This window comes from Pezoporus wallicus, unplaced genomic scaffold (assembly GCF_028554395.1).
Source record: "Pezoporus wallicus isolate ANWC-B61680 ecotype Strahan unplaced genomic scaffold, APGP_CSIRO_Pwel_v1 contig_13772, whole genome shotgun sequence".
In the NCBI taxonomy this organism is placed as follows: domain Eukaryota; kingdom Metazoa; phylum Chordata; class Aves; order Psittaciformes; family Psittacidae; genus Pezoporus; species Pezoporus wallicus.
In genome coordinates, this window is record NW_026636562.1 from 3,994 (window position 1) to 23,665 (window position 19,672).

A 19,672-nucleotide genomic window follows, 5' to 3' on the forward strand; every position below is an offset into this window, starting at 1 on the left:
TTGCCAAAAGAAAACAGTTCAGCAACAACCCAACATTTATTTCGTGGCCAGCCTTCTCTGGCCTTGCCTGATCTTCTCCTCTGAGATGCTGCTATATCTTTGATAAGGTTAAACTCTTAGGTCTTGCAAGATTCTGCCTTTTGAGATCTCAAAGGCAATCATTGTAATTATATTACTTTCTGTCCGGCTTTCACTCTAGAAATAAATCACTCATGAGATGAATGCTGTTATATAAGCTCAACTTCAGAGTTAAGTTTAAGAGAATTAAGACTTCAATTTTCGTTGCATGATATCCACTTCAGCCAAAAGAATGTGCTGGAAATGGAACCATTAGCTTCCAAGTAGGAAGCTTGTATTTAAACTGTCACAAAATACAGAGCGTGAGAAAATAGACATGTAAATCTGACAGAATTAAGAAAGAAAAACCCTAGTTAGTGAACAGTTAATTAACACAATACAACCTCTTTGGTGAAATGTGGACAGATACAGCACAGGATTAATTCACGTTATACCAGGTAGGCACAGCCCATATATTCCTGTAAACCCGAAAATAACTCTACATCAGAGTGATCTTTTTTTTTCACAAAGAAATAGAAGCTCTGTGTGGGTTCTACCAGGAACTCCACTGTCAAATGCTTTTAAATGCAGCAGACCTCTTGGTTTGCTCTTTTCTCCTTCACTGGTGTCGCTGATGTTATAAGGTGGGCCAAAGACTGTGGCTCTCCTGAAAAATAAAAGTCAGATCCATTCTATACTACTGCTATAGTTAAGACCAGGATTGATTTTTTTTTCTATCCAACTGCTTTAGTTTAGTTTAGTTTAGTCTACTAGACTATTATTGCTGCTGCTTCTCCCTCCTAATAAATAACCAGAATAAATCTATGCCAGTTATCACAGCTAATTGCATTTGCTTCTTAACTAAACAGGGTGGACTACAGCATAAGATCTAAATTATAAATGTCTATTTATTAACACCTTGCAATTTTTGCATGAAGGAACGTAGATAAATTCCAAATACTAGGTGCAAATTCAACTTACTAAGGTATAATGGAATGTGAGAGAGAAATGCTTTTGCCTTCTTTTGCAAGCGAAGAAGTAATATATAATTGCATACCTTAGTAACAGGGTATGCTTTGACAATGAAGAGATTTTTGGCAACTGAATAAAGTGACAGTGACAAATAGACTCAACTGCTCAGGCTAAAATAAATGTCTGGACTTCCATATGTCTGCACCTCACTGCAGGATCATGTACTTGTTACCAGCCACTTTTTGTTCCCCCACTTATTTTAATCCTCTTGGTTACTGACTGTGGTACTGATTGGAGGTGTTTATAGGCTGGGATAGATATACTACACTGTTTCTAACAGATTCTTTATTCCTTGCTGAGAATGCCTGATGTGTCAGGTTTGCTATGTATGATCTATGTGAGTAATACCTGCCTTATCAGAAGTGTGATAGCTCATGCTATTGGATGCCTGAAAAAAAATGCAAGCACACAAAAACACGCAAGGGAAGTTATACCCTAGTGTTTTGCTTTACTTGAGCTGGAACATCGGATTTTGATGTCTTTGTAGGTCAGCTGATGATAATGTCTATGACTGGTGGACTTTGGCAAAGAGAGGAAGGAAAGTCAAACCAAAGAGAAAGAGGCTTTTCCAAATACCTTATCACGAAAATGTGGTTTTGTTTCCTAAACTGAAAGAAGAATGGAAGGAAAGAGTGACAAATACAGCTTTCAAATTCAGGTCTTTGTAGCATACATTTCAAAACTGTAAAAGAAGATTTCACATCATTTATACAGAAAACTCCTACTTTTTGCATACAGTTAAAAAGACTCTTCATGGATATCCTGCCTTTGCAGGACAACTGTCAGAACTACGGTTTAGGTAATATTGTCTAATTTAAATGAATTTCTTAGGCTTTTTTTCATAATTGGAAATGGTCAGCATTGACATTCCAGTTGAAACAATTTTCTTTCAGAAGACATGTGGAGGTTTCTTCAGTCTTTTGGGGGAGAGGGGAGGTCTGGGGTTTCAGTTTTATTTTGGTTTTTTTTACAGTTGAACTTAATCCGCTAGAGTATTACTAATTTGCTCCCATAAAATGGTACTTTAGAAACCTTTAATGTGTTTTTTATAAGATTCAAAAAATCAGGTTATTTTCTAACAGCAACTGCAAGCTCACTTGCTTTGAAGTGTTATTAATACCTGAACTGTTTATCATTGATACAGTGATTTTTCTATGGGTCTAGTTCTGGATCATTAAAGTTGTGAAAAGCTTTGCTGGTAACTCCAGTGAGCATCAGAAAATCCATGCTACTTCATACTTACAGTATTTGTCTCATTTGTAACAAGACAGTATAGGATCAAAACATATTTGATTCGTATTCTATAAATTTTAAAGCTCTCAGCTTCTTACTGTGTTTCCACCTCCCACAGCATTTGAAGTCTTTACAGCTTGTGCTAATCTGGATTTGTAAAGTAATTATTAAAAGACTTTGATATTTATAAAAACACAAGAAAACAACCCCATCCCCAAACCCCAAAACTTACAGTTTCTGTGTTCTACATTTAGAAGTTGAAATATTCAGCAGCCTAGCATATGCGGAGAAATAAGGGATATGTATTTTTTAAATATTTATCACTCTGCAAGGAGAATATATGCCTTGGGAAAAGGGAGATTTACTTATGCTTTAAAATGTAGTTATTCCTGTCACTTTCATCCAGCAGAAGTTTATTTTCCTTCAGACAGTATTAGCATTCAAGCAGTTGCATGGTCTGTTGGATGAGGGAACTGCTGTACAAGAAAGCTAAAAAATAAAGTAGTACTTTGATTTATTTTGCCGATGTTTCAGTCTAGTTCATAAAGCACAGCAGATTTCGAGACTAACTGCAGCTTTCTTGAGTAACACAGAAAATGAAGGAATTGCTGTCTTGACTTTGAGGAGCTAAGTATGCAAGAAACTTCAGGGCTCAACTCACACCAAAATATAACTTTTTTTAATAAACAGACATTGCAGCGGGGAAATAAGTGATAAAATAACATTTGGAGTATCTCAGAATGTTAAGATGAACTGTTAACTTCCTTTGACTTTTTTTCTTTCCTCTCTATAGGCTGGTAGAAGCGGAAAGACAGTTGCAGAATTGGAAAAAACAATTGGTTTGATGAAAAAGGTTGTAGAGAGAGTCCAAAGAGAAAATGAGGATCTGAAAAAAACTCCAGCTGTGGTTTCTAATGAGAAATTACTTGGTCTTGAACAGGAAAATGAGAAGCTAAAGGTACCGATATCTTTCCAGCAACTATATTCAGATAGCCGGTTAGCGTGCAAGTTAGTAGGAAAATGAAACGGCAAGCCTGTTATTGGTATCGACTGGCAGAAAAGTGGTTTAAGAATACCAAATATGAAGGCTGTAGAATAGAAAAGCAGAACTTCATTGTACTGCATGTTTTATGTAATGGCACTCTGTGCCTTAAGGATATATTTAAATACATGATTAAATGTTATGTTCATTGTGCTAGGTAGCTGTCACTATGCCATGCTTTAAAAATGGAGATCTGATATTTTCTACTAAGCAATGCATATGTATTTTAAGAAACTGTTTGATATTTAGTCTGAAATGGAAAAGATGAAACTTCAGGTGGGGGACCAGCTGAGTATGCGTCATGACTCTAAAACCAAAGGAATGGAAAAAGTCATTACTGAAAACGAGAGGCTGCGTAAAGAACTGAAAAAGGTATGGTCATTGTAATGCATCCCTTGATTTCCATTAGTTACTGGTCGTGGTAAGTGTATTTATATATATTTTTAATGGTTGATATGGATTGGACACTTTTTCTAAGAACTGCTATTGCTATGATAGAATTTTGAATTATACGTGGAGGGGAGACATCCAGGGAGCAGCCAAAGACAGAATTTGGAAGTTATAGCAGTAGTGATCTTGTAGGTAGTTTTCCTCTAAATCAGCACTGACCCTATCCCACCCTCACTTCAGATAATCCTGAGCTTCGTTAGGTTAAGTATTCCGTAAACTTTTGTTTTTATTGAACAATAGGAAGCTGACAATGGAGAGAAGCTACGAATAGCAAAGAATAACTTGGAGGTATTAAATGAGAAGTTAACAGGGCAGCTGGAGGAAACCATTAAGAGGCTAAATCTGGCTGAGAGCCAAATTGATGGAGCTGACAGCAAAACCTGGAAGCCCATTGTAACAAGGTAGGAATTGAGAATGAAGTAAGGAAGATAATTTCTCTTTAAATATTAGCAAACAAATTAGGCTTGAATTTTCATAATTTCTTTCTTCTTTTGAAGATAGTTTAGTATCATCAGTATTTTATTTTCTGATTATATATCAATATGTAGAATCAGTATAAAGGTCCAGCAGAGATCTGGTGTCCTTAAATACTGGCCTGTCAGCTGCTTCTACAGAGTAGCCAGTGACTTATCTCCCTTCTTCAGATTAGCTGTAGGCTTGTGGATAGTTTTGGTAAAGGAAGTATTTGTGTTCCTTGCTGGTTAAATGTATTGTATTTGTGCTTTGTGGAATGTCAGCGTTTTTGCTGAGCTTAGAAATTTTCCAGTACCTTACCGCATGGATCAGAATCTAAAACAAAAACTGTAAGTCAGGAACCTGCTTTTCCCAGCTTGGCTGGATTTGAATCTAGGTTTTAACCATGTCAATGTGCAGAGGTTGTGTTAGGAAACACACTGGATTTCTATATTCCTTGGGGCATATAGTCATAGCTGATGCTCCCTGGTGTGTGTGTTCTGAAGGCTAATTGCAGTCAGCCAGCTGGTTCTGTTATCTGTAGAAGAAGGGAGAAAAACTGACAGACTGGCACTGGATTGTCTTTTTCAATATATTATTTGAAGCGTGTAAACCACCATTTCCAGATTTTTAGATAAAACTCAGACTTTGAGATCAGAACCAAAAATCATGTTCTGTTTGGTAGTAAATGTCTGTAACTCTTTACCAGTAAGTTATCTGCACATTACCTATCAGTTGTTTTAAAGTAATGATTTTGGCAAACAGTCACCCCCAGACCATTCCTGTTAACACCCCTTTCAGTCATGAGCTGCAAAGAAAGATGCTAGTTACATGTCACGCTAGAGTGATATAAAGACTGACAGAAGATACATTCACATGAAATACACGTGTGTGGATTCATCAAAGTAGAAGAGGAATGAGAATTTTACTCCTCTTGAGGCAAGAATTTTTAACTGGATATTATCTCATTTACTGATGTAACTCAGAAAAGGACACGAAAACAAAACAATGCATGTGCCATTAAAATAAATAAATAGCCTGTGTCCTGCCTAAGGATGGAAGGGAGCAAATCCGGGGAAGAAGTACTTAGTCATGGATGATCTCAGGATGACATTAAGATGACATGTTGCAAAAAGTACTATTTAATAGTTGTAAACAGAAGTGGAAGATATCTACAAAACCAGAACCTCTGACAGCCACATTATTAGGGCAGAAAATCAGCTGGACAGGAGAAGCCTGTCTGATTTCATCCTAGGTCGCAACAGTGTTGAACAATCTTTCTGCTGATGCCCAGCCTTGTACTCCCACAAGATCCCTTTCAGATTTAGTGTGTCTCTGCCATACTGCTGAGCCATTTTACTTCACTGAGACTTCAGAAAGCTGTCCTTTTTTTTTTCTTCCTTCCTAACCTTCCCCCTAACCATGTAGTGAGGTAAAATGTCCCTACGCAAGGTCAGTGACAGCCATATTTAGCATACGGAAGGAAAGCAAAACCGGCTGCCAGCCACTGGAGGAGGAAGACAGGAACATGCAGTGAAGATGGTAGGCCCTTAGTAACTAGTGTGTCAGCTCAGTGGTTTGAACATAGTTTTTCTTCTAGCTCTCCACCTGTTCAAAAACATTTCTACTTAGTTCTGTTAAGCTGACATAGATACACAGTTGTAGACAGGTAGGTAGGTATAAAATATATGGTTATGCTTAATTGTGCTTGTCTATTTCAAGTGGTGTGAATAAACTTTTATTTGCGTTTACTTTAAGATGATTTTAAAGTAAGTGACTGAGGTTAAGACATTACTAACCTAAAGGAGCTCACCAGGTCACTTCAACATGCAGTCCACCCCACCAGCAAATCTTCCAAAGTATGGATGTCATAGTAGAAGGTGTCTGAAGGGCAGACAGGGGGATCATCCAAGTGATCCTTTGGAAGGCTCTTCAGCTGGTAGCAAGACGTAGATCACAGTGGTATCTGAAAGCCCGCTTCAGACAGGAGATTGGACCTTGTGATCTCCAGAGGTACCTTCCAGCCAACATTTCAATGATTCTACAAAAAACCTTTTTGTAGCCTTCTATGGCTCAAATCGAAACAGAATCCTCTTCCAACTACTGTTACTCCAGGGTAAACAGAAGTTCTTGCAGAATGTTTTTGTCTTTGGAAACTTCATCTTCTGTATCTATATTAGCCCTTTCTCAGTACATTAATTTATTTCAATCAATCAAAGATATGACACTGAAGTAAGACCCAACCCATGTGCATGCTGTATCAATAACAGATGTGCATGTTTTTAGCAGGAGGTAGTTTAGGGTTCACGTGTAATAGAGTAAAAAGATCTCAGTCCCCCTTTAATAAAGTACAGACACTAAGTAAGATCCACAAAGGTGTAACGCTTGCAAAAGCCTTTACTCTAAGATTAAAAATGCATTTTTCTTTCAGCTCACTTATTTTTAAGACCAATGCCCCAAACGTAGAGTGTATTTTATGGCATTTAATCTCCCACAGATATTTTAGTCTCTATTTCTACAAAAGTATTAGCTTCTGCTCTTATCTTTCTCTAAATAAAAATACTACCAGGATGCACAAAACGAAGATAAAGGAAATGGAAATGCATATTGCTAAAAAAACCCAAAGCATTACTGACCTTAAACGGCTGCTGCAGGAAGCAACAGAACGTGAACAGAATGCTGATAAAAACTTACAAGATCTAAAAGAACAAGTGAGTAAAATTTAGCCAGATGACTCTGAGAATAAATTCCTTAATATTTATTTCTTTCTAATATCTATATGGGCAGAGTTTGGTTTGTTATTTTTCTCTGATCCATGCTTTTATGGGTTTTTTCAGCCCTGGTTGCTGTACCTGTACATTTACATGTTTTAGCCATTAATGAGGTTTACTACAGATTATCAACATATACTTCTGACTTGCAGTCTCAGGGGAATTTTTTTTTTCTGTAGTATTCTTCCATGTGTTTGTTGTTGGTTTGTTTGTTTTTTTTTTTTTTAATGATAGCTTTCATTGATCACATGTAGGTACAGATGCTTCAAATAAAATCTTTCTAGCTTGTTCCACTGCAGGAGTGAGTTTGCTGGAGGAACTTACCTCTTCCAGGTCTTTTTTGGGGGACTGATTAACTCTGCCACCATAAAGGGCATGGATCTTCATGCCTATTACCAATATGGCCTCTGAATATGCAGTCCCTAATAAGTCATACAAACATTATTTCACACATGGAAGAGTTGATAAATTTTAAACTCCGGCACCTTTGAAAAGATGTATCAAATTTTGGCTTTTAAGTACTTTGCAGATGCAGCCCTAGGACTACCCACCTAGGTTAGCTTCCATCCTCTCATTTATTAATACGTGCAGGGTTTTGCTCCCCAGGCATCTTGTACTGGCCATTCTTGTTGTACTGAATCAAACACACAACTTCCACTATAGGAAGTCATATATTTCCTGTAGGCAACGAAAGCATTCAATAAATAGAACTTGGAATTGAGTGCTATAAAAAAAAAATTTTGTTAATTTGTGTTTGGTTTTCCTTTTCTAAAGTCAGATTATTAACAGGAAGTGTACAACAGCAGCAAAATTAACACAGAGAGAAAATTATTTCATTATGTGATGCTACTGTGGAGCAACACACTTCCCAGTTTGTTTTGTGTCTCAAATACTGATGAAGAGATGTGTCAAGGGTAGCTACATTAAAAAGAAACAAGAGATTGATGGTTGTTAAAAAAAAATAAACACAACCAAACAAATCCTTATCATTTTAGTTAATAATAGAACGAACGGCTATCACTGACCATAGCCTTAGGAGAGTTCATAAATTGTCACTTCATTCAAATATATAGTCTTGTATTTTTTGCTCGTATAGCCTCTGATTTTTTGCTCCTGCATCCTCTACTGAAAAGCACTTGAAGAGGCTACACCCCTCTGTAGGTAATTAGCTTTGTGAAAACTGTCAGTAGATGAACACTCTGATGATCTAGTACCTGGTTATGTCCTTAGTATTATTTTCATTCATTTTTCTAATTCGGTATCAAAGAGAACTCCATCTGAACTGTATTACCTCTGGATACTGTTTCAAGAGTAAAACTTTCTTAATTTTTCTTTTAAGATTGAGCTTCTCAAACAGTTTCCTGAAGGTACAAGGACAGAGCAAAGCCTTTTCAGGGAGCTTCAGCTTTTAAGGTAATGTACTCTTTAAATACCTAAATAAATAATTCAGCCAATATACATGAGAATAATCAGGAAACGGCCACCGCGATTTTTACTTATATATTTTATATTCTAAAATAGTTTAACAGTTTTTAAAAATTATTCTAAAAATGTTTTATATTCCAGATTAACTAATAACCGATTAGAGAAAGACAAAGCAGAACTAGCTCAGCAGGTGGAAGATTATAAGCACCACATGCACACATGTACAAGTGAAGTTTCTGCAGCTGGTAATCGTTTTCAATACTAAAATGATGATCCTCCTGTATTTGGGGCCTTAAGTAAAAATAGGTTAAAATGTATGTGCAAAATGGTAATAAACCTACAGAATTATGTGAATTATGTTAATTACAGAGTAGCGTAAACTGGAGCAAATTAAGGTCCTGGATTTTGGAGTTACTTTCACAAGGGGTTTATAGAGAAGTGTTAACTAATTGCGGAGATTTTTAAGATCTTACGAACAAGAGCTCGTAATATTTGTCAGATTTCCCTTTCCAAGAGGATGTATAGTTCATCGCTTTGCTTTATAAACCTCAAAAGACTTCTTGTGTCAGTCATTCACTGAAATCCTCCTGCTTATTACCCCTTCTGCCTTGGGTTGGAAGCTGCCATAGAATTCTATTCATCTCTTCCCAGATACCAGCTCTGCAAATAGTTTAAGACTCCCAAGGGAAAAGCAGAGCACTATAGAGCAGCACGTTGCCGTATGACTGGGAAAAGAAAAACTAACCCTTTCTGAAATTATGATTATAGTTAACAAGATCCTTACACTACGTTATTGCCAAATTTCCTGCATTTAACTCAGAGAAACTGAATGCAGGACTGGCAATGGGAGCACTGCATTCAGTTATAGGAGCCAGACACACCCACTTAATTTGTGTAAGAACTAAAGCCCAAGTGACTTGAATTTTTGGTGGTTGTTGATCCCCATTGGGTTTACACACTGTTACAAATTGTTCAGCTTTCAGGGGATGCAGAATTACTGTGACAAGATAACTCGTATCATTGTTTTTCATTACCTTAAATTTTGTAACAAATTACCATGACTTTTGCAGGACAGAATGAAATTTTACAGAAGGATAAAAGTGACAGGTTAATGGAAGCAGCTGACCTCCAGACACAGTTGAAAGCCTCTGAGCTGGAGAAACAGCAATTAAGGGTGAGTTGCAAAGATCATCCTGGGCAAGACAATGAGACAGTGGTTATCTAGGAGGAGTTGGTTAATATCTAAACTAATATCTAGTGTCTCTAGAGAACATGCTTATTATTATCTCATCATTTACCACTTAAGTTGTTGACATGTATTTCCCAAGTTCCGGATAAAGGTAGTGTATTCCTTCATTCTTTTTAACAGGAAGAAACAAAAGCGCTGAGAAGAGAACTAGAAAACTATGGCCCTTCCTTTTTTGAAGAAATTGAAGATCTGAAATATAACTACAGTGAAGAAGTTAAAAAAAATATTATCTTAGAAGAGAAACTAAAGCAGCTTTCTGAAGAGTTTGGCATTCAAGGGGATAGTCCAGGCAATGTTTCTGTTGATTAGGCTAGTGTTTAGTGTCCTCAGTATTAATACAGTAAATAAATTCGGGGGCAATTTCATAATATTTATTTTATCTGTTTTTTATCTCGGAATAATACAAGTCTATTAAAGTTACAATAGTTTGGCACATACCTAAGAGCACAGAATTGGATTAGTCGACAGATTATGGTCAGTATTTATATACACCAGTCAAAAATGAGTTTTACTTCTCCCAGCCCCTTTGCAATACTGTATCTTAATTTAGAACAGTAATTTGAGTTATACACAGGTGTTAAGCGAAGTTGAAACCTTGGACTTACCCTGTAAGTCAAGAAACTCTTAAAATGTACCAAGTCTGCCAAGTTCCAGACCAGTAAAAACGTGCAATTCGTTCTGCTGTCTCGCGCTATCATCCTTAACTGTGGACTCAGGGTCAGTGTGCTGACTACCTGCGCTTACATCCCTGACTGTTTTTACCTCAAATTTTAGAAAATCCAAGAACAAAGAATTGAAAATAAAGTTATAGTAGTATTTCAACCAATCTAATGGTGTTTTGGTATTTAAATAATTTTTCATTTTGTATATTTTATATAGCTGGATGTATACTTTTACAGCACAAATAAAGCCAACTCCAAACAATCGGGCGGTCTCACCTTTATTATTTATAGGTCATCTTTCTTAATATGCCCTTGATGAAGTTTCCTAATTGAGATGCAGTCTGGGTGTTATTGAGCCAAGTCATGTCTCAAATCACTGAGGACCTCTAAAATAGAAGTTTACTTTCTTTCACGCTTTTTGTCTCAAAATAGCAGACGGACTTAAGTAGCGTATAGCTTGAGTGGGCTTTTGAGTAACAGTATAATGCTGCAGCTTACCAGTTAAGTAATACCAATGAAAAGTTTTCCACCAAAAGAAACTGCTACAACTTAGAAAAAATAAAAAATGCAATTTTATGGGCCCACCTGAAATACATCCTTTACAGTATGCTTCTGACACTTAACTTATAACAGTTTCCAGAAATGGATTCAAAAGTTAAGAATTTTTCCGAACTGAAAAGAAACATGCTAAAAGCTAGATCTCTGCTCTGGATGTTGGATCTCTCGCTACATCAAATCAGTCATTTAGGAAAAACTTAACATTGCACACAGTACCTAGGCCGTTGCCCGAGATAGGAGATTATTTGTAAAGAGTTCTGTGGTAGACGCAGGAGGAATGTAGCTCATAAAACCCATATCAAGCATCAAACTTGATATCTTGGAGTCTGTCAAATCTTTGACCATTCAAGTTTGAAAAATGGTGAAACAAACTCTTTGGTTCAAAGTCACAGTCATATTTAGCTCTATTAAAAGAAATTACAACCGGCTGAGAATTGAGGTGCGTCTCTGCAAGTGGCCAGCGTAAGCCAAGATGATGGCGATGGAGCTAAAATAGAAAGAAGTAAAATCAGCTTAGAGGTTCTGGTATAGTAGCCCAACAGTTCCAACTTGCAGGGAGGTGTGGGTGTGCATGTGCTTTCATTCGAAAATCCTCTGCACTGGGGCACTTAGAATCATTAAGCAGTTATCTGAGTAACACGAGTAACAGCAAAGCACAAGACAAACCAGAACCAAGGTGTCATCCAGAGCTTCAGGAAAAAATACGAACCTGCCAGTTAATCAAAACCCACATTCTTATTAGCGATACTTGTTCTGTAAGTCAACATTACAAGAAAGGAATTTTTAAGACAAAGAAACGAAGCTTTAAAATGTTGAGTATTCCTATACTGAGAGGCAAGAAAATACTATGTTCTCAATTACCTTATTAGTATAATGTAGATAATGAAAAAGTTTAATATGTTGTCACTGTAGTGATTCACTGTCTTGACTAATTCTACTGTCATCTCACTTGCTCGGAGAACATTACTACTAAAGAATTTGGAAAGCGAGACAAGAAGTGAATACCTCACTTGAAGTCGTATGAATTACTCTACTGCTTCCCCCATGCCCACATATATATTTACCTTGATTAAACACCCATCATTGCAGTGCCACACAATTCCTTCCACTTTACCCTCACTGCAGCCTTCAAACCAAGATAGTATGTCATTTTGTTTCAGAGGGGGCGGATTCTTTATTTCAAATGCTCCATGTGGCACAAGAAGATGTACAGGCTGCTTCTTGCTTCCTAATCCTACGTTAAGAGAAAAAAAAACAAACAACTGCTGCTAGTTACGTGCGTTAAGATTTTCCTCACTTTTGTTACTATGGCTATCTAAAGCACTATTAAAGGTAGACTTTTATTAGATTCTGTAACAGTTAAGAGAACTGTTTAAGGGAACAGTTAAATACGTACTTTTAAGTACCAAATGTAGCTGTTTCTTCCTCACGTAACCTTTTATTTATATATTTTCTTATAAATATAGATTAATACTTAAGCCAGGCTGTTAACAACTGCATTGCTGCTTCGCTGACCGTTCAGTGTAAGTCTCCATTTAAGAATACAGCCATTAAACTTTTGTGTTGCATTTCCTTTACATTCTGAGAAAATGCTTAGACCAGATACTACTATTTTTCCTATCTGTCCTTGCAAGTTACCCTAACAGCAACGCTCAGAAATCAGTTGTGCTCATATCTATTTTTGTTGTTGTAAGGATTTTACAGAGAAGCCACAACCAAAATTTAGCTTAAATTACATTTCCCTAAAAAAGTATTCATAAGATTTTATAATTAAAAAATTACAATTTCTGACTTTACAGGAAAAAAAAAAACAAGCAATCATTTTCTGCTTTAAGGGAATAAAGAACATCAAAAGAGCAAGGAAAAAAAAAAGTCAAGAAAAGACACTAACAAACAATCTTAAATATTTTAGTATTTTAATAGTAACATTTTAAACAACTAAAGAGTAATGCAAAGCATTCTTCTAGTAACTCCTGAAGAACACGCAGGTGAAAACAGGTTTACTAAACATAGTTTCGTAAAAACTCAGCTTTCTGAGGCGAGCATTTCTGGGTGGGTGTTTTTTGAGCCAGCCCTTTCTCTCCTTTCTAAAAAAGTTACACTGCTAACTTGGAACTTTTAAAAAAACTTATTAAAAAAAAAAAGCAAATAAAAAAAAAAGCATTGACTTAACTCAAAAATATCACCAAATAGGAAAGTATTTAAGAAAAGACCATAGAAACTTACCATACGGATTTGCATTAATATTAGTCCCAATAAGCTCCAGTGTTTGCTCTAAAATTTCTGATAATGGCACCGGGCTGATTTCCAGAAGCCCTGGATCAGCATGGTGTTTCAATACCAGTGCTATTTCAGCCTCATAATTTACAACGGATGAGTGCCAGCAATACTGCTTACTATTTTTCTCCACAGGCACCCAACCTAGGAGAAAACATTTCATTTTACCAAAGTAAATACCTGAAGTTATCAAACATGTAGTAGAACTGTACATGCATTAAAACCCAAAACAACAATACACACCATTAACTCCGAACAGAAAGAGTAACAAGAGAAACTCTGTTGTGTCTCAGAGAAATGTCAGAGGAATGCAAACAGGACAACTATGCCTTCAGCTGAAGCCCTGTAAGACTGTACAGCAAACTGCAATTATTTTCATTGTGTCAGAAGAACAAAGCCTTTCTAGACACTGAATGAATGACATGCAATTCTTTTCTGAACAGGTTAACTACTACTTTTTACTCTACAACTAATTCTAATTAACTTCAAAAATGGATTTCCCCCCACCCACTTTACCCATTCTGCATCTTAAGTACCTGGCATATGTCCGTTCTCATCAGGCAAGGGATTGCCATTAGAAAACTCTATGTCCTTTGCTGGAATCCAGGTATCTGGAACAGGCTTGAAATCCTCTTCAATGTTCCAAGCAAATTCTAGATGTATAAGTACGACATTTAGTTCCTGGCAAACTCTTAGCCAATTTTACGTTTTGATCGTCTTTCAATGCAACTATTAAAATACCACTGATCTAAACTTTGTTTTACAGGCAGTAGTCCCAATTAGTACAAGCACTAAAATCTGGCACACTCAGGCAAGCTACAATTAGGATGGTGTAGTTTAAAAGTTCAAAACTAAGAAGCGGAAATAGGCATCTAAATAGCCAACATTGTATTTAAAGTGGAACAAGATAAATAAGAACAAAACAGAACAGAATTTTGGTTGGAAGGGACCCACAACAATCATCCAGTCCAACTGCATGACCAATTCAGGGCTGACCAAAACTTAAAGCACGCTGTTGTTGTTAAGGGCATCGTCAAAATGCCTTTTGAACAGTGACAGGCCTGGGACATTGACCACCTCTCTAGGAAGCCTCTTCCAGTGTCTGACCACCCTCTTAGTAAAGAAAAGCTTCCTAATGTCTAAACCCTCTCCACTTCCCCTCCTCAGGAAGCTGTAGAGAGGAAAACATATCACCACTCAGCCTCCTTTTCTGCAAACTCAACAAGCCCGAAGCACTCAGAGTACCTTCTTTCCAGCCCCATTACCACCACTGTTGCCCTCCTCTGAACGCATGCAAGGACCTTAATGTCCTTCAAGCTCTAGGGCCCAGAACTGCACACCGGATTCAGGGTGAGGCTCCACCAACACTGAATACAGCAGGATAATCACCTCTTTTGACCAGCTGGTTATGCTGGTTTGATGCACCCCAGAATGCAGTTTGCCCTCTGGGCTGCCAGGGAATGCTGCTGTCAACCAGAACTGTAGAATTGAGCCCTGAGGAACACCACTGGTGACCAGTCCCCAGCCAAATGCAGTCCCATTCACTACAACCTTGGGAGCTCTGCCCTTCAGCTACTTCTTCACCAAGCACACTGTGAACCTTCTTAGTCCCCACAGTTGGCCAACCTCTCCAGAAGGATGCTGTCAGGGACAGTATCAAAAGCCTTACTAAAGTCCAGAAAAACTACCCCCACCACCTTCCCTTCATCCAGTAGGCAGGTGACCTAATCATAGAAGGATACCAAATTAGTTAAACAGGACTTTGCCTTTGTAAATCCATGTGACTGTGCCAGACGACTATTGCATTATTCTTTAAATGACTTTCAACAGAACCAAGCAGAATCTTCCCCATAATTTTTTCTGCAACCAACATTAGACTAACAGGTCTGTAGGTTCCCTGGTCTTCCCTCATGCCCTTTTTGAGGACTGGAGTAACACTGGCTAGATTCCAGTCAGTGCAGACTTCCCAACTCCCAAGACCTTTTTGGTAGATGATCAGGAGGGGTCCTGCCCTAACAGGACTAGCTCCCTCACCTGAGGCCCTTCGTGTCTTTTTCCTGCATGATTTTTTTTTCTGGAGAAGAGGAGGCTGCGTGGAGACCCCATAGCAACCTGCCAGTATCTGCAGGGGGCCTATAATGATGCTGGGGAGGGACTCTTCATTAGGGACTGTAGTGCCAGGACAAGGGGTAACGGGTTAAAACTTAAACAGGGGAAGTTTAGATTGGATATGAGGAAGAAGTTCTTTACTGTAAGGGTGATAAGGCACCGGAATGTGTTGCCCAGGGAAGCTGTGAATGCTCCATCGCTGGCAGTGTTCAAGGCCTTGGGTGACACGGTTTAGTGTGAGGTGTCACTGCTCATGGCAGGGTGGTTTGAACTAGATGATCTTAAGGTCCTTTCCAACCCTAACTACCCTACAGTTCTATGATATACAAACCATGTCTCTCTAATACTCCAGCAAAGCCCGACCTTGCTTCCGGAGATCATAGGATTTCCTTTCCAAGACCTGCTCATCACAGCAGTATGATATTCCCAGCTGATGTCTGGGAAATCGCAATCTCCCACAAGGACATGGGCTACCGATCCGGAAACATCTCCTAATTGCCTATGAAATAACTTACTGCTGCTTGCATCCTGGTTGGGCTATTGGAAGTAGACACCCCTCTACAACGTCTCCTTTGTTTTCCATTTCCCCTACTCCACAACTGCATCACCTACTAACCATACAGACTGTAGAGTCAAACCTTTCCCTCATGCACAGTGCAACACCTCCACCTCACCTGCCCTCTCTATCCCTCCTAAACAGCCTGTAGGCCTCCCTCCCAGCACTCCAATCGCACCACTCATTCCGTCAAGTATCAATAATACCGATGATAGTGTAATTCTGGGAGCTAACCAATGCTTCCATTTCATGCTGTTTGCTTCTCACACTGCATGCACTGGTGGACAAGAATTTCAGACACACTCCTGAGCTCTCCATGCTCCCAGGAGACCTGTAAACGTTCCCACAGGCATTGCCACCCACTGGCCATACCATGCCAGCCCTTATCTCACCCACTGCACTGCTTTTGGTATCTCCTTCCTCAGTCGACTCTAAAGTTCTCTTCAAGAGTGACATTAAAATAATTTGAGTATGATCACTGACATTTCCTGCATTACATGAGAGCCGCTTTGCAAACTAGATTAACTTCTATCGGAAAAGAAAAAGTAAGAAATCTTCACCAACCTTTGCAATCTTCCAATGAATACAAGAATTGTTTAAACTTTTTTTCAGCTTGCTTGTTAGGTTTACAATCCAGCCTAGCCCACAGATAGGGTTGCCCTAGAGTTTCCAGAGAAAGAAAACCAGCAGTTTACTGAGGTGACCATACCCGCTGAAATCAAGTACATAAAAGACAAGGTATGAATTCTCATTTGCAACAAGAGAAATTATTTTACGGCCAAAGACACTACATAAATTCATACATTCATTAGACTACATGGACCTATGGTTACGGTAACTATTACTGCGTGGTCAAGATCTTCAATGGCAGCTGCATTCACAAAAGCTGTAATCCAGTAAACCTCACAACAAAAGCAAAAGCTACATAAAACAAGGCTTCTACTCAGCATGAGAAAACTCACAAAACCGTTGCATTACCTTTGTAGGTAGTTACGTAACAGCAGGTTCCATCCACCTTTTCAGTAGGAATTGCACTGTATATATCTGCCTCTATCGCCTTTGCAGTTATAGTTTCAGTAGCCAAAACTTTAAACGGCTGAAAAAAAGACAGGTATTTTAAACCCTCATCATGGCTAGATTACTGTCTTTTTTCTCATGTGGATTCTTGCTCCTGACAACTGGACTCTAGAAGCCAAGTCTTACTCATCCTATTCCTGATTTCTAACCCTATCAAAATACACCAGTTTCCTCAAGACATGGCAGCCTGGAAAATGCTCTAATACAGAAGACCAAAGGCAATCTCTTTGCAAACTCTCTCCCCCTTTTCCACACTTGTTTATTATTTAGAGATAATTTTGCCATTTTATGCACTTCAAGTAGTGCATATAAACTAGAAGGGCTCCAGGCTAATGCTGCAGTATTTGGATGTGCCTTCCTGTATGACAATGGCAACAGAAATTCATCCCCATGAGCTGCTCCAAGCTCTCAGTTCGGAACTGGAAGCCAACAGCACCATTTTATGCCATGAAATACAAGGGCCAGTGCAACACAAGGTAGCAAAAGCATCCTGATGTTACACACTTGGTATCAGAGCTGCCAACTAAACAGTCTTCCACTTCCAAGAGCAAAGACACAAGTGATCCAGGCATCTGAAATAAACAGCCACCCACAACTATTCCAAATTTCTAAGCGGGGTTCTGTAACAGCATCACTGTAAACATATCACCAGTCGTGTTTGGATTCAAATGTTCCTGCAAAATCATCTCCCCTTCCTCCTCTCTCCCAGGACACCTATGAGTTGTGAATCTCAAAACAGAACTCTGAATTCATAAAATGAGAACCTTCTACAGGCTTTCTTTGTATCAATGGGCTGTTTTCTATTTTAGAAAACAGATTTGCAATCATCTATGACAATTTTATGAAGATTACATGAAAATCGTTCAGGGTAAGAAGGTAAAATTCCCGTTGGTTTTCTGACCACCACCACCCTTCTTCCCCAGCAAACAGAACCCCCTCTGGAATTCTTGCCTGCAGTTTGAAAAAAGGGAAAACACAGCGTATGCCAGTTCTAGACCTAATCCCCTAATGGTTTCTTCTGCATGAATTAAGAAAATACATAGGGAGACCCTTACATGACCATTACCACGATGGTGTTGCTACTCAGAGTTGAACAACTTAGTTACTGAAGTCTTGGCAATCATTTCAGCTCTTCCGTCCAGAAGTGAAATACTAAAGGGTGAAAGTCACCCACACGGATAAAAGTTCACCATGCAGCTGACAGAAAACAGTAGGTACTGCTCCTAAAACCAGGTAAGAAAGATTGAAGGTCTATGGCTAGAGAGGCGAATCACACCCCAGTCTGTCTTGACACTGCCATTTCCATCTCAGGAAGTCGTAACGTTGACTCGGATCCACTACTTTCCCCTTATTAGATATCCCACGTTTTACAGCCTCAAAGGAATTCTTCCCGCATAACCCTGTTACTGCCCGGATCACAACAAAACAGAAGAGAAAAAAGCGCGTTTATTCCCCACAAGGCTCACAGGCGGGCATGGCGCGACAGTTTTACACAACTCCCAGTCCGTCCACGGTGGAGCAGGCTCGTTCCTTGCCGTGACCATTTCCGACTCTTGCGTGAGCACCTGGATACGCCACCGTCCATTTCGCCAGAGACCTGCAGCCAAACCTCTCACCACTCGGCTGACTCACCCCGTCGGGTGCGCTCCGGTCAGCTCGACCCGGCACCGGACTCGGCCCCGCCGCGGAGACTGGGGCCCCCACCTCCTACCGCCCTCCCAGCCCCGTGCCGCCCCGACCACCTGCCGCTCCCGCTTGGCCGACGGCTCCTCCTTCACCTCCGTCACGAACAAACACGGCACCTTCCGCTGCACCGCACCCCGACGCCTCATGATCCCGGCCCCAACCCACCGCCAGCCCCGCGCCGCGCCGAGCCGAGCCGAGCCGAGCCGAGCCGAACCCAGCCCACACTGCGCCTGCGCCGCGCCCGCGGGGCGCCACGGGAAGTGGAGCCCGTTACGCCAGGGCCGGCCCGGGAGCCACAGTTGTGCTCGGAGATGGGTCCCGGCGGCCGCGAGGCCGAGGCCGGCCTGAGGCCCCAAGCTGTGGGGACCTCTCCCTCAGGACAGCCGCCTGCTGTCCTTACCCAGGCTCTGCCTCGGCGTACAACCCTTGAGTCTCTGCCGCTTGACTGTGCCTGGACGCCAGGCACTCGCTCACCAAAGCTGCTTTGCCGCTGTGCTCTTCAGCTGCACAGAGGGGAGAACATAAAACGAAAGGCTCGTCGGTCGACACAAGGACACGGACAGAGATCGCTCACTCTTTTCTCTCAGTTTATTGCCAATCGCAGCCGAGCAGGGGCATGAAAAAATAAAAGTCAAATTTCTCAACACCACCTCCTCACCAGTCCCTTCTCCCCTGTTGTCATTGGCCCTGTTGGACACATGGGAAGCTTCCAGCAGCTGCTCCCTGTAGCCCCCAGCTACCACATCTTTGCCACACAAACCCAGGGCAGAATCGGTTCTTCCTGACCAGCCCTGCTTCTGTGCCTCATGTAGGCCCAGCTGCGCAACTACAGAGCCTCTGTGGATAGCCCCTGGGCTATCCAGCCCCTGGGTTGCTTCTGCCCACTGATGGCTCCTTACTCATGGCCCTCATCTGCTTTCCTGAATTCTCCTTCCCCTGTGTGCCCCAGTCAGTCCTGCCTTGGCACACTAATGTCATACAGCACCGCTGTGCTCTGCTGACCTGTCCTGTGAGTCTAGTCACCATGCACTGCTG

General features: G+C 40.1%; 2 protein-coding genes across 2 annotated transcripts; one reads left to right on the top strand and one right to left on the bottom strand.

The window, feature by feature from the left end:
• Window positions 1–2,888: 2,888 nt before the first annotated feature.
• Window positions 2,889–10,621, top strand: LOC130594588 (centrosomal protein of 290 kDa-like). The gene is made up of 8 exons (XM_057400575.1): window positions 2,889–3,280; window positions 3,614–3,736; window positions 4,055–4,215; window positions 6,837–6,978; window positions 8,378–8,451; window positions 8,605–8,708; window positions 9,534–9,637; window positions 9,833–10,621. Exons 1-8 carry the CDS (start codon window positions 3,167–3,169, stop codon window positions 10,019–10,021), a joined length of 1,011 nt encoding a protein of 336 aa, XP_057256558.1. The 5' UTR covers window positions 2,889–3,166; the 3' UTR covers window positions 10,022–10,621.
• A 378-nt stretch (window positions 10,622–10,999) lies between these two features.
• RLIG1 (RNA 5'-phosphate and 3'-OH ligase 1) lies at window positions 11,000–18,815 on the bottom strand. Its single transcript, XM_057400576.1, has 7 exons — window positions 18,694–18,815; window positions 16,853–16,970; window positions 16,439–16,534; window positions 13,746–13,862; window positions 13,159–13,353; window positions 11,997–12,166; window positions 11,000–11,419 (listed from the first exon to the last, which is right to left on the bottom strand). The coding sequence occupies exons 1-7, from the start codon at window positions 18,781–18,783 to the stop codon at window positions 11,231–11,233; spliced, it is 975 nt and encodes a 324-aa protein (XP_057256559.1). The 5' UTR covers window positions 18,784–18,815; the 3' UTR covers window positions 11,000–11,230.
• Window positions 18,816–19,672: the final 857 nt, after the last annotated feature.

Excerpts from the sequence above, each read along its gene's own strand:
- LOC130594588 (XM_057400575.1), top strand. The coding sequence starts at position 3,167 with ATGAAAAAGGTTGTAGAGAGAGTCCAAAGAGAAAATGAGGATCTGAAA. Across the intron at positions 6,979-8,377 it reads TACAAGATCTAAAAGAACAA|ATTGAGCTTCTCAAACAGTT; the intron begins GTGAGTAAAATT and ends TTTTCTTTTAAG. Across the intron at positions 9,638-9,832 it reads TGGAGAAACAGCAATTAAGG|GAAGAAACAAAAGCGCTGAG; the intron begins GTGAGTTGCAAA and ends TCTTTTTAACAG.
- RLIG1 (XM_057400576.1), bottom strand. The coding sequence starts at position 18,783 with ATGAGGCGTCGGGGTGCGGTGCAGCGGAAGGTGCCGTGTTTGTTCGTG. Across the intron at positions 12,167-13,158 it reads TATTAATGCAAATCCGTATG|GATTAGGAAGCAAGAAGCAG; the intron begins GTAAGTTTCTAT and ends CTCTTAACGTAG. Across the intron at positions 11,420-11,996 it reads ATGATGGGTGTTTAATCAAG|CTCCATCGCCATCATCTTGG; the intron begins GTAAATATATAT and ends TTTCTATTTTAG.